Source organism: Stegostoma tigrinum, chromosome 25 (assembly GCF_030684315.1).
Source record: "Stegostoma tigrinum isolate sSteTig4 chromosome 25, sSteTig4.hap1, whole genome shotgun sequence".
Lineage (NCBI taxonomy): Eukaryota > Metazoa > Chordata > Chondrichthyes > Orectolobiformes > Stegostomatidae > Stegostoma > Stegostoma tigrinum.
Genome location: NC_081378.1, coordinates 48,328,561 through 48,341,064, shown reverse-complemented (window position 1 = coordinate 48,341,064; position 12,504 = coordinate 48,328,561). Strand labels below are relative to the sequence as shown.

General features: G+C 39.4%; 2 protein-coding genes across 6 annotated transcripts in view; one reads left to right on the top strand and one right to left on the bottom strand.

Moving 5' to 3' along the window:
• Nucleotides 1–279: 279 nt before the first annotated feature.
• On the bottom strand, nt 280–5,986 carry LOC125463222 (electron transfer flavoprotein regulatory factor 1-like). 2 transcript variants are annotated; one of them, XM_048554183.1, is made up of 3 exons: nt 5,869–5,986; nt 3,596–3,679; nt 280–1,036 (listed from the first exon to the last, which is right to left on the bottom strand). In XM_048554183.1, the coding sequence occupies exons 2-3, from the start codon at nt 3,638–3,640 to the stop codon at nt 824–826; spliced, it is 258 nt and encodes an 85-aa protein (XP_048410140.1). In that variant the 5' UTR covers nt 3,641–3,679; nt 5,869–5,986; the 3' UTR covers nt 280–823. The 2 variants fall into 2 exon arrangements, with proteins under 2 accessions (XP_048410140.1, XP_048410141.1); XM_048554184.2 differs by lacking the exon at nt 5,869–5,986 and adding an exon at nt 5,610–5,860.
• Nucleotides 5,987–6,046: 60 nt separating this feature from the next.
• The window catches only part of dnai7 (dynein axonemal intermediate chain 7), an 82,877-nt gene continuing 76,419 nt past the window's right edge, over nt 6,047–12,504 (top strand). For 3 of the 4 annotated variants that reach the window (XM_048554095.1, XM_048554094.1, XM_048554091.1), the window contains exons 1-2: nt 6,047–6,178; nt 11,348–11,374. In XM_048554095.1, the coding sequence (XP_048410052.1) occupies nt 6,176–6,178; nt 11,348–11,374 (30 nt within the window). In that variant the 5' untranslated portion in view covers nt 6,047–6,175. The remainder of the gene's footprint in view (nt 6,179–11,347; nt 11,375–12,504) is intronic. The other variant, XM_048554092.1, reaches the window with a different exon arrangement.

Here is a 12,504-nt window from a genome sequence, read left to right as displayed (position 1 = left end):
GTTTAAACGTTGGCAAATAGAGTACAATGTGGGAAATGTGAAGTTCTTTTTGCAGAGGAGAAAAACAATCAAGGACTCGAGTCTACTTATGCACAAATCACAAAGCTAGTACACTTGAAATTTTTTCTCAACTTATAGCAGCTGAATGCTGACCAAATATTGCTATGAAGTTCTTGAATTTTTTGCAAATTGATACTTTTCAGCAGTGATTTAATACACGTGTATCTAGTGTGTTACAAACACTAATCCAGGCAGAAGTAAAACAAAATACACCTCCTGTATTGTCTGCAAACTTCTTTGCACCAGTGTTTTATTATTATCACTTTACAACACATTACAGTTGCCTAAAACTGCAACTGTTGCATGGTTTTCAGCATTTGCATTGTAACTGTTTATTAATTGAAAGGCACACTTTAAAACTGGTTTACCCCAAAAGTATGGATCTCATTTTAGTACGATCATGGCACAATTGGGCAGCAATAATCTTGATCAAAGGCCAACATTCTTAAATCTGTTTGGGATTTTGACTGGCATATCCACTAGTTGCAGTGATTGAGCAAGTTCCATGCTGATTATGCTATTATAGCAAGATCTGATTGAATGAATACTGACCAGCATTAGTACTTGTATTACAGAGATATTGTTGGAACACTCCCTAGCAATGGCTTCTTAAAAGTTCCATTCTTAATTAACCAATTTAAACAGCATTTTAAGACATGCATCTAGATGTGGAGGATTTGGCCAAATCCCAGAGCCATACTTGTAAAGTGATACATTCTGCATGTCTTCAAATTGAGGTGTTAAAGTTGCCCCCATCATAAGGTCATTCATTCTTCTCATAATAACGCTGTTTCATAGCTCTGTATTTCCTAAGATAATACAGTGCCTCCAGTTCCTTTATCACAAACTCTCCTCGAGCTATTAATGCCTTGATTTGTTCAGGATCTGTAATGTCTTTATTTTTAATGAAAGCTGCCTTAAGACGATCTCTGAAGTAGTCTTCTCCTTTTGGATATTCTTTGCCAAGGTACAGCAACTTTTAAGATAAAATGTTCATCTTTTAGTCCAGGGAAATGTATTTTAAAGTTGTTTTTTAAAATAAATCAATAAGTATCTTTTACATGCTGTTCCCTCATTTAGTTAAGGGATTTTCATCCACTTTTTAAAAAACTTTTCAAAACTTTGAAATAATCTGTATTTGAGATGAATAGAGGAATTCGGTTGAGAACTTCCAAATAAGTAGGCGAGGGAGGACCACAGTCTCTATCAATGTTGGGTGGTTCTTTTTGCAAGGGGGGGGGGGGAAATGCTCCAACTACGGTGACAATGATTCACAATTCTAAATTCCTTATTCAGGCCAGTGCAATCTCTTCCTGGGTCAGTTTCAGTTGCTCAAGTTGAAATCTGAAATGAAATTCCCAAATCTGTCTTCCCACTGGGCCTGTGATTTTAATTTTTATCTCACCTCTTCTAGAAGGGTGCTTTGCAAAACAACTGTACTGGACAGCCTGGATGGAAGGGGTTTTCACTTTCTACCATTGTTCTGTTTAACTCCCTCGTCCCTAGCAACTCAGTTGGTACTAGATTGCATGTTCTGTTAAATATGCAGCAAGGCTTGAAACCCTGTTTTATCCTCCTATAATACAGAATGATTCCAGCTTTGCCTCCTTGGAGAAGCTTTCAGCTTTCTTGCTACCAAACTCTTGGAATATTTTCTCTATCCTTGTTCCTTCTTTTTTCTTCTATTTTCTTATCCAGCCTCCCTGAAACAACTGACAGGCTAGTCTGTCCAGTCCCTTTTCTCCAATGTCTAAGATGCTTTGTTGAAGGTATGGGATGATTGGTGCTCAAGTGTCATGTTAAGAAAGCATTCATTAAGTCAAAGGCTAGATGGAAGACTGGCATTTGTTGTGCTGAAATGAAAAGATCCTTTTAACCAAGTTAATACCTTTTATCATTGCTTGGCAAATATTCCCCACCATATCAGCCAAAACCAGGGGCTTTGTCAATACTTTTGAATATGCTTCATTTGTAATTTCACAGGCAACGGAGGTGAACATTAGAAGCATTAGCGAATAGCCTGTCCTGACATCATGTGAAAACAACTCAGGACACTGCTCTTTTTCTACACTTTTTTTTTTAAATATTGGTACTCAAGCTGCTACTTTGACTTCTCAGGGAGGAGAGAAGTAAAGAATGTGACTATTGCAATGGCTGTCATGGAGTTTTTTTTTTCCTTATTATTTTTCCAAAGTTAATATGGACTGTTGCAATTTGCAAGCACTAATGTATTAAAAAGTTTCTTTAATCCTTATTCATCTGAAACTTCCATTCTTTGCACAAAAATAATGACAGTAGAAAAAAAATGAAGTGTTTTTAAAATCTAACAGTCACAAGCAACATTCATGTAGTTACTAAGGTGTCCATTTCCACAGGGTGTCAGATTCCACAACATGTCATCTAGTCCCAGTTCCCTGCCACTTCCACACCTGAGATTGTTGACTTGGTTGTCAAGCTGGCTTGTTCTCATTTAAACTTTTCATCACCATCCAAGGTGACATCTGCAGTGGAGCCTCTGTTGAAGCAATTCTATCAACAAACAGATACAATCCCATATACAAACCCAAACAGATCAAAACCAGCGATGACACTACTCGCGATAAACGGACCAGACAGTACAAGTTCCAAATGGAGTAGAACAACATCGCTTCATTGAGGTTCCACTGCTGATGTCACCTAGGATGGTGATGAAACATCTGAATGAGAACAAGGCAGCTTGGCAAGCAAGTCAATAACCTCTTTGCCAAAACTATGGATTTCCACACTCTCTTAGACCTCTTTTTGAAAGCCATGATTGAAGCCTCTACCATACTCGTGCACATTCCACATCCTTGCCACGGGATAAATTCCTGCCTCTAGTTCTTGCCCTCTGATTCTTATCCTCCAATTGACCATCTAGTGTTCCAAACCCTGAGGGATTTTTGACATTTGCCTAATAGTACCACTGTGTCCAACCTTGAGAAAGGGTTGGGCGCATTAACTGTGTCTCTGTTAACACGTGTTGCTACACATCCACTGAGGATCTTTTCTGTTGTTTCAGCTTTACTTGACGATACAATACTTAATTTGGTCTAAGGCACTAGATTCAGATTCTAATCACCACAGGGGCATGAGTTTGAACCTGAGTGGTGTGAAAATTTGTTGCAAATGGCTCTTTGTAGCAGTTCCTTTCTTTTGGACATGAACTCAGTTTCAGTTTGAGGGCTCTGTACCGTAGAGGAAGTGACCCTTCCTCTAGGGCGGAAGGTTCCACCTGCCCAGGTGATGTCATGGCAGGTTGCTTTAAAGTACCACAAAGATAATTAGATTTTGAAATTAGAAACCCAATTGATTCTGTACCCTTCTCTACCCTATCCTAAAGAGGATTGAGGTTGATTTGCTGTGTACCTAAGACAGCACAGGTTTACAAACAAAGGGTTTGGCCTGGAAATTTGTGGTTTTGCATGATTTAATACCATATCAAGTAGTAGATCTACCTGCTGAAACAACTGTGTAACATTAAATTTATAGTTAAAGTAGATGACCAGAAACTTACATTTTTATACAGTTTTATTACTTCACTTCTTAAAGGATTTGCCATGTTCAAACAAAAGCTTTTCCATCCAGCTTTTCACTGTCTCTGTAACAAAACAGGTGTCAAGTTTAGGCATACTTTAAATAGCAGTCTCAGGCCAGTGAAGCAGACTTCCCTTGAAGACAGAATTCAAGCCCAACTGCAAGACTCGAGTCTAGAATTTGTGCTGACACTTCTGTTCAAAGAGTAATGGAGTTTTGTGTTTCAATGATTTACATTAACTATTCGACTAAGAATGATCCCCTCATACTACAAATTCTGGAAAGTTCTTGCTCTCCTTGTCAACAGAAGGTCATTAAGTTTCCTTGCTGACTTTAGAATACAAATTAGTTCCTCATTTTGTGGACAATCATAATTTCATTTTAACCACTTATCGGCTAACCTTTGTCCTTGAAGGACCTTAAACGTGATGTTTGAAATGTGTGTAAACAAAAGTTAACACTCAGTAATAGAACAACAACCATCACTAGATTATCATAGATCAAACATTGTAAATGGTCACTAAAGTAATTCACGTCACATTCTGATAAGTGTTGTTAAAAGTTGTGAATGTAGGGAAAAAAAATGTTACATCTGGGAAAAACAGCATCCGCTCAAAACCTTCTGCCCTCTGCCTTCTAAGTAATGACCGTGGCTCACTCATCAAAACTGGCATCCATACGTTGCTTCACATCAGCCATGGCACTCTTGTCAGAGTCACAAGGTCCAGACTTATCTACAAAATTTTACAGTCCAGCATAGTACTGAGGGAGAACTGCATTGTTTTGGATATGCTGTTATTTGGATGAGTTCTTTTTAAACCAAGGACCCTATCAGCCTGCTTTCTTTTAGTGATCATAAAAAGCATTATTTAAATACAAATCTGTTTATTTGCTGATGGTATAAAGCTTTGTCTTCCAACTATAGTACATAACCACAATTCAAAACATAGGTATTTCACCAGTTAAACAAGAACAAAACTAGCCAGTTCAGTTCCCAACATCATCTCTATTCGCTGTTTGGCTGATAGATAAGAACTGTCAAAACAAACCACCAGGACATTGCTAGCTTAATTTTTACATCCAGACTTTGTCCACCACTACATGCTGCAGCTGAACTAGGCGAACAGACTGTCCCACGTCTCCTTCGGGAATGTGTTTTTGCCAAGTTGTGAAGATGATGCAGTGGTTCTTGTCGTGGTTTGTCCCACGCAGCTGTGATACAGGACTGTGCGTTTTGGAGAACAGATCGTAGAGCACATCGAGACAAACACTGACTGCACCTAGAGGACTAGCAACTCCAGAGATGCTGTTTGAGTTGCCCAAAACTTGCTGGCCTTCCACTGCAAAGAACCTAACCAAATGTTCAAATTCCAAGGTTGAGGACTATGTGCTGAGGTAAGCACTAAAGCTTGGGGCAGCTGCCACCGAGAGAGAACCACCATTTAGCATTTTTCTGACAAACTAAAATGTGCATCCATTCAGTTATCAAACCCACTCAATGTGTCAAATGGACCCAACCACAGTCATGTACAAAAAAGAAATGCCTTGTTTTTTTTTCAACTGCAGGAAATGCCAAATTCCAATGTTTCTTTGTTATTCATGTGCAAAGACTGCACAGAAGTGCTTCAGTATGTGCATATATAAAAACCAAAAAAACTGCAGATGCTGTAAATCAGCAACAAAAACGAGTTGCCGGAAACGTTCAGCAGGTCTGGCAGCATCTGTTAAGGGAAGAAAAAAAAATCAGAGTAACGTTTCGGGTCCAGTAACCCTTCCCGGGAACTCAACATCTCCTGTCTCTTCCGGGCAAAAGTTCAGTTGTGAGGAAGAATGACCAGACTCGAAAAGATAACTGATTTTTTTTTCACAGATGGTGCCAGACCTGCTGAGTTTTGCCATCAACTTCTGATTTTCTTTCTGTGTATGCACAGGTGTTTTTTAATGAATAAAAGTATAGTTGTGCAATAAAAATATTCCAAATCACTAAACTTTACCTGTACCACCCGGATTGGTACTGATTTGCTCTTTGATGGAGACCGTAACACCAAATCACACTCCCAGGCTTGTCCCAATTTATACCCTAATTCTGATCCATGTTCAGCCATGTTGTGTGGTTCATTATCCTCGTTCTTGCCTGACACCATCAGCACCTTCACATTGACTCCAACAAAACGTCAATCCCACCCTTTTTTTCTCTCTCTCTCCCCCCGTTACACCTAGTAACCGAGCCTCAATTACAATCCCAGGCCCTACCGGCGGCAGCAGACACCGACGACGAAAACCGCAGGGTGAGGGGAGCCACTGGTGCAGTGACGGAGGCCGTTGCCGCAAACTGACCGCCGGCCCCTGTCGTACTCAGTCCTTTGCGGCAGCGGGCATGGGGGTTGGGAGAGGCGACGTGTGCCGCGCCTGCGTCTTGCGGCCGGGAGCGTCTCCCAGCAACGGAGCCGTGGTAAACAAGCTTGTCCCTAGCAACGCGGCCGGGCCTTCGACCTGTCTGCGGTTATATCGGGCAACTTTGTGTTTTTATTGTGAACAGCTCCTCGAACAAGAAGCCAAGATGGTGAGTTCAAGCAGGGAGAGGTTTTTTTTAAAAAATGCAGTACTATAATATGTTACAGAAGAGGCCCTTCGGCCCATCCAGTACCCACCGACAAAAGAAAACTAATCTCAGTCTACACCAGAGATAACAAGGTGTGGAGCTGGACGAACACAGCAGGCCGAACAGGCCTTTCAGATTTTCCGAAGAAGGGTCTAGGCCCGAAACGTCAGCTTTCCTGATCCTCTGATGCTGCTTGGCCTGCTGTGTTTATCCAGCTCTACACCTTGTTATCTCAGAATCTCCAGCATCTGCAGTTCCTACTATCTCTAAGCCTGTACCAGACCCACTTTCTGGCATTTGGCCCCATAGCCTTGAACGTTACGACATTTAAAGAGCTCATTCAAGTTCTCTTCAAAGTTTCCCATCTTTACTGCTCTCCGCCCCAGTTTCATGTCAGTAACGTGGTTTAATATCAGTATTATAACATACTTTGATATCAGTATTGTAATGTGGTTTAATGTCAATATAATGTAAGCATGTCAACACTGGCCTAGTATCGTATCAAAAATGTTACATATTTTTGTGTCAATGCATCATGTGATTTAATTTGAATATCATAACAGTTTAATATCAATAGAATAGTAGTTTAATATTAATTGTAATAAATAGTTTAATATTAATATTGTAATAGTTTAATATCACTAGAATAATATAGATATATTGTGTAGATATATTCCATATCATATAAAGTCATAGAGTAATACAGCATGGAAACAGGCCCTTTGTCCCAAATTTGTCCATGCTGCCCACTCAGTTCCAATTGTTCACATTTGGTCCATATCCCTCTAAACCATTCCCGTCCATTTACCTATTCAAATGTTTTTAAAATGTTGCTATTGTACCTACCTCAACCACTTTCTCCAGCAATCCATTCCAAATACGCACCACTCTCTGCGTGAAGAAGTTGCTTCTTAGGTCCTTCTTAATTCTTCCTCCTCTCATTTTAAACCTGTGCCCTTTAGTTTTCAATTCCCCATCCCTGGGAAAAAGATGATATGCATTCAACTGTCTGTGCCCCTCTTGATTTTATACACCTCAGTAAGGTCACCCCTCATTCTCCTACAACCCAAGGAATAAAGTCCTATCCTGGCCAACTTCTTCCCTATAACTCAGGCCTACAAGTCCTGGCAACATCTTCGTAAATTTTTTTTTGCACACTTTCCAGTTTAGTGTCTTTCCTATAACAGGGTGACCAAAACTATACACAATACATCAAGTGTGGACTGACCAATAACTTATACAACTGTAACACAACATCCCAACTCCTATACTCAGGGCCTTGACTGATGAAGGCCAGCACACTAAATGCTTTCTTCATCACTCTGTCTTCCTGTGACTCCACTTTCAATGAAGTATGTGCTTGTTCTTCTAGGGTCCCTGTATTCGACAACATTCCTCAGGACTTTACCATTTACTGTCTAAGTCCTATCTTGGTTTGACTTTCCAAGGTGCATCACCTCATGTTTATCTGTATTGAATTGTATTTGCCAATCTTCAGCCCACTCCCCATCTGATCAAGATCCCTCTGTAATTTTTGATAACCTTCCTTGCTATCAATGATACCTCCTAATTTTGGATCACCTGCAAACTTACTAATTATGCCTTGTACATTCACATTTATGTAAATAATAAATAACAAAAGTCCCTGCACTGACCCCCATGGCACACCACTAGTCACAGGTCTCCAGTCCGAGAAATAATCTTCAACCATCACCCTTTGCTTTTTACCATCAAGCCAATTTTGAATCCAATTACCTAGCTCTCCCTGGATACAATGCGACCTAATCTGCATGACTGCATGGCCGGCCGTGCAGGGCCTGTTTTGCTGAGTGTGGGTTGCAACACATGCATTTCCAAGTATGTTGTAGCCTGGAGCTATACATAGCATGATAGAACCTGTAGTACTTTCACATGTCTGGCCAGGAATCTCTGTCACTCTTTCTGCCCACCCCTAGCACATGTTGGAAGGAGTTGCCAAGTTATGAATACATCTTCTGAATTATGGGATATTATTTGTGTGACTTCCAGTGGGTTTTTGCTAAAGTCCAGGGATTAGTTACAGCTGAAGATCACCAAATTGAAAGCGAGCTATTGACGTAGCTAGGCAATTGGCAACATGAGACAAAGAGAGTGCGGAATAATGGCCAGGTGGTTGTGAAGATGTATCACTGGACCTGTAATTCAGAGATCTGGCCTAATACTTTTGCGACATGGGTTCACATCTCACCATGGCAAACGGCGAAATTTCAATAAATTTCAGTTAGAAGACTAATGATCACTGTGATTGTCAAAAAACGCCAGTCTGGTTCACTAATGCCTTTAGGGAAGGAAATCTTTTGACCTTCCCTGGTCTGTGACTCCAGACCCACAGCTACATAGCTGATCTTTATATGTCCTGGTAAGGCATTTCAGTACAAGAGCAATAGGAACAGGCAGTAATTAATGCTAACAATATAAATGTCATTGAGTCTGCCAGAAGAGGAAATAATCTTTCCGCATCTTGTATGTTTCAACAACATCACCGCGCATTCTTCTAAACTCCAATGAGTACAGACCCATTCAGCTTCATAAGACAGTTTCTTCATATTCAGAATCAGATTAGTGGCCCTTCTCTGGACTGTCTGCAATGACAGTATAGCTTTCCTTACATAAGGGAACAAAAACTATTTACAGTTTTGCAACCGTGGCCTGACTAGTGCCCGATTTTTATACTCCTTCCTCTTTAAATAAAGACCAACATTCCATTGCCTTCCCTATTACCTACTGAACTTTTATGCTCGCTTTTTGTGATTAGGAGGACTCCTATATCATTCTGTGCTGTATCTTTCTGCAGTCTTTCTCCATTTAAAAAATATCCAGCTCTCTTATACTTTCTGCAAAGTGCCAAATTGCATAATCTCACATTTTACCACATTATATTCCAGCTGCCAATTTTTTGCATACTCAATTAACCTATCTATGTCAATGTGTAAGGTAATGGTAAAGTCACCCAAGTTCTACCAGATCATTGGCTGCTGTCTCGTTAGAGAGAGACAATTGGTCATAGTTTAACCCGAGGGTCACTATGCCTCAGTTGAGAAGAATGGTCCTTCATGGTAATTTCAGGCTGGTAGATCCAAACATCCACTGCTTCCTTTTTTATCCTGCTTTTTACCTCAAAGAATTCTCATAAATTTATCAGGCATGATTTCCACTTTGTGAAGTCATACTGACTCTGCTTGATCTGTGCAGGGGCTCAGTGGTTAGTGCAGCTGCCTCACAGCATTAGGGATCCAGTCTTGATCCCATCTTCAGGCGACTGTCTGTGTGGAGTTTGCACATGCTCCCTGTGTCTGCGTGCATTTTCTTCAGGTGTTCCGGCTCCCTCCCACAGTCCAAAGATGTGCAGGCTAGGTAGATTGGCCATGCTAAATTTCCCGTAGTGTTCAGGGATGTATAGATTAGGTGGGTTATAAGGAGATGGGTCTGGGTGGGATGCTGTGTGGGTTGGTGTGGACTTGTGCCAAAGGGCCTGTTTCCACACTGTAGGGATTCTATGATTTCTAAATGCTATTACATAATTTAAAACAGACTCTAATATTTTCGCAATAACATATATTAAGCTAATTGGCGTATAGTTTTTTTGTCTCCTTCCCTTTCTAAATAAAGGTGTTCCATTGGCAGTTTTCCAATCCCCGGGACATTTCCACAATCTTGGAAGATTACTACCAGTGTATACACTATGTCTGTAGCTTCATGTTTTAGTACTCTAGGATGCATCGCATCAGGCCCAGGGACTTAGTGATCTTTAACCCCATGAGCTTCCCTAACACTTTTTCCTCTAGTGACAGTTATTGTATATTTTTCCTTTCTTCCTTTTAACTCTTGATTATTTAGTAATTTTGGAGCGCTATTAATGTCTTCTGCTGTGCTGACAGATGTAATGTATTTATTCAATTCCTGTGCCATTTCCTTGTTCCCTATTACTATTTCCCCTGCCTTGTTTTCTAAGGGACTTATTAACTTTGGCCTCTCTGATCCTTCTTATACATTTTAAGAAGCTCTTGCTGTATGCTTGATATTACTTGTATGTTTAACTTCTCCCTTTTTTTTTTGTCATCTTTTGTTGATTTTTAAAACTTTCCCAACCCTGTGTCTTATCACTAACCTTTGCCACATTGTGTGTTTTTCTTTCAATCTGATGTTATTCTTAACTTCCCTGGTTAACCATAGGTGGCTTATCTCCTTCCTAGAGTAAAAAAAACTCTGATTGATTTGACAAACAGTATTTTCCTAGATTCTTAGACAATGTTTATTCCTTAATAAATGTTGTTACAGAAATTGCATTTCATTGTTCCTTATGGGACCTTCCTGTGTGAAAGTTTCTCAACATTATGACCGTGACTGTTTCATTGTATGTAAAGCACATGCTAAGTAGGTGAAAGTTGCTGTCTAAGTGCAATTTGATTTTTTCCATTTGCAAGGTAGGGCACAAAGATATTGACATCCTGTTGAATGATGTCAATTGTCCTGAATTCTTTAAAATGAATAATTGGAAGATGCTACAATATTCATCATTTGCTTCCTTTTAGATATGTTCTTAACATAAAAGTCAAGAGAAATCAATTCTTTAAAAATTAGAGACTTGAAGTGTGTATTGGAAGCTTTTCATGGCAATAGGGTGAGTGAGTGTACTAGTCTTTGCCAGGATATTTTTGCCTGGGCAAACAACTCCATTCTTTTTATAGGTTCCTTTGCTTACAACAGTGCAATTGAAGAGAAAATATTTTATTTTAATGGCTACTGGATCAAACCGCATTCTGCTGATTTCAAAGCATATTTTAGGCTCAATTTATACTGCTGTTGTGTTGCATCTTTGCAACATCGTTTTCAGTGTACATCAACACATAAAGTGACAATTGAATACCAACAAGTGCAGAACACACCAAAGTATTGAGATGTGAGGCCTTGTGCATTAAGGCATCACTGTATCCTGATGTCAATTACATTGCAGTATAAGTCCAGTCTTATAAACTTTTAGTTTTGTTTTTTTTCTATATATACAGGTTTAATGCTAGTGAAACTTTTAAACTGTTCTGATTCTTTTCAAAATATCTCACAAATTCTCTTTTCTTCTCTCTATGGTGCCAGCCGCCAAAGCAAAGAAAGAAACAAATGGTATGGCAACAGGCAGGTATAGTGGTAGTGTTGAAAAAGTTTGAGATTTACACATTTTTAGTACAGCTGTCAGATTTATCATTTATATTTGCCTGGCACACCTGAATGTGAGGAGGTGACAAGCTGTCTTTTGGAAAGAGTGCCATTAGAAAAAGCTGTTAATATGTTTAGAACTATCCTAGTGATGTTGGAAAATGAAAGGTTCTAACTCTGCATTGATTTTGCAATGTTATATGAGATTGAATACTATAATTTTTTATGAAAGAATTTGTTTTAGGTGATATTAATCTCAACTCCTCCAGTATTATGCTGCTTTCTTTTGTTAATTAAATATGTTACTTTTGAGCTGTTTGATTGGATAGCAGAGAGTGATGCCCATTGGTCATCGCTGGCAGCCATTCAATCAATCTGTGTCAGCACGATTAGTATTTTAAAGTGACTGCTTTTTATCTCTAGTTATGTACTTATTAGTCTGCTTATTTGTAGCTGGCTTCATTCATGCTGAACGCAGGAGGGGGAAAGATTTCCTTGTATGGGTAGCCCCTTTTTTCAAGATGCTTCTTCTGTAAAGGGCATTCTAAAACAAAATTGTTCTTCACTTTTCCCTATGAGCAATATTGCTGGAGATGAATAAGTGCGCATAAGGAATTGAACAATGAATCAGTGAACAGCAGTTGGCATCCTGAAAGATAATGATTAGAGAACAGTTCTGATAACAAGGGAATAGGACAAAGTTTTTGTGCTGGCTCAAAGATACTGAGGGATGACACTCACTTGTCCCCCAGGCAGCCAACACAACACAGGATGTTCTTCTGTGGACTGCATCCTTTCATAACAGAATCATACAAGTATATTTTCAGTAGTTGGAATGTGTTTGCTCTGTTCACATTGATAAACATTCTGGGATTTGAACACAAAGAGTCCAGAGCTAAAATTATGTAAGTTAGGTGAAACTTCAATTTCCGGCTAATGAAAACTTATTTTCCTATGTAGAATGTGTTTAAGATACTTCCCCTGCTGGCAAACATGGTTCACTATGTACTTAGAATTTCAGTTATTTAAAAGTCAGGTGGAATGGTACAGCCGTGTCCAAATTGGTTGTATCATGTCTATAGTATGAGTTTCTTTTT

What these genes read in the sequence shown, in the direction of transcription:
- LOC125463222 (XM_048554183.1), bottom strand. Translation starts at nt 3,640, where the DNA reads ATGGCAAATCCTTTAAGAAGTGAAGTAATAAAACTGTATAAAAAT. An exon ending in TAATAAAACTGTATAAAAAT is followed by an intron (nt 1,037 to 3,595) that starts GTAAGTTTCTGG and finishes TTATCTTAAAAG; the next exon opens with TTGCTGTACCTTGGCAAAGA.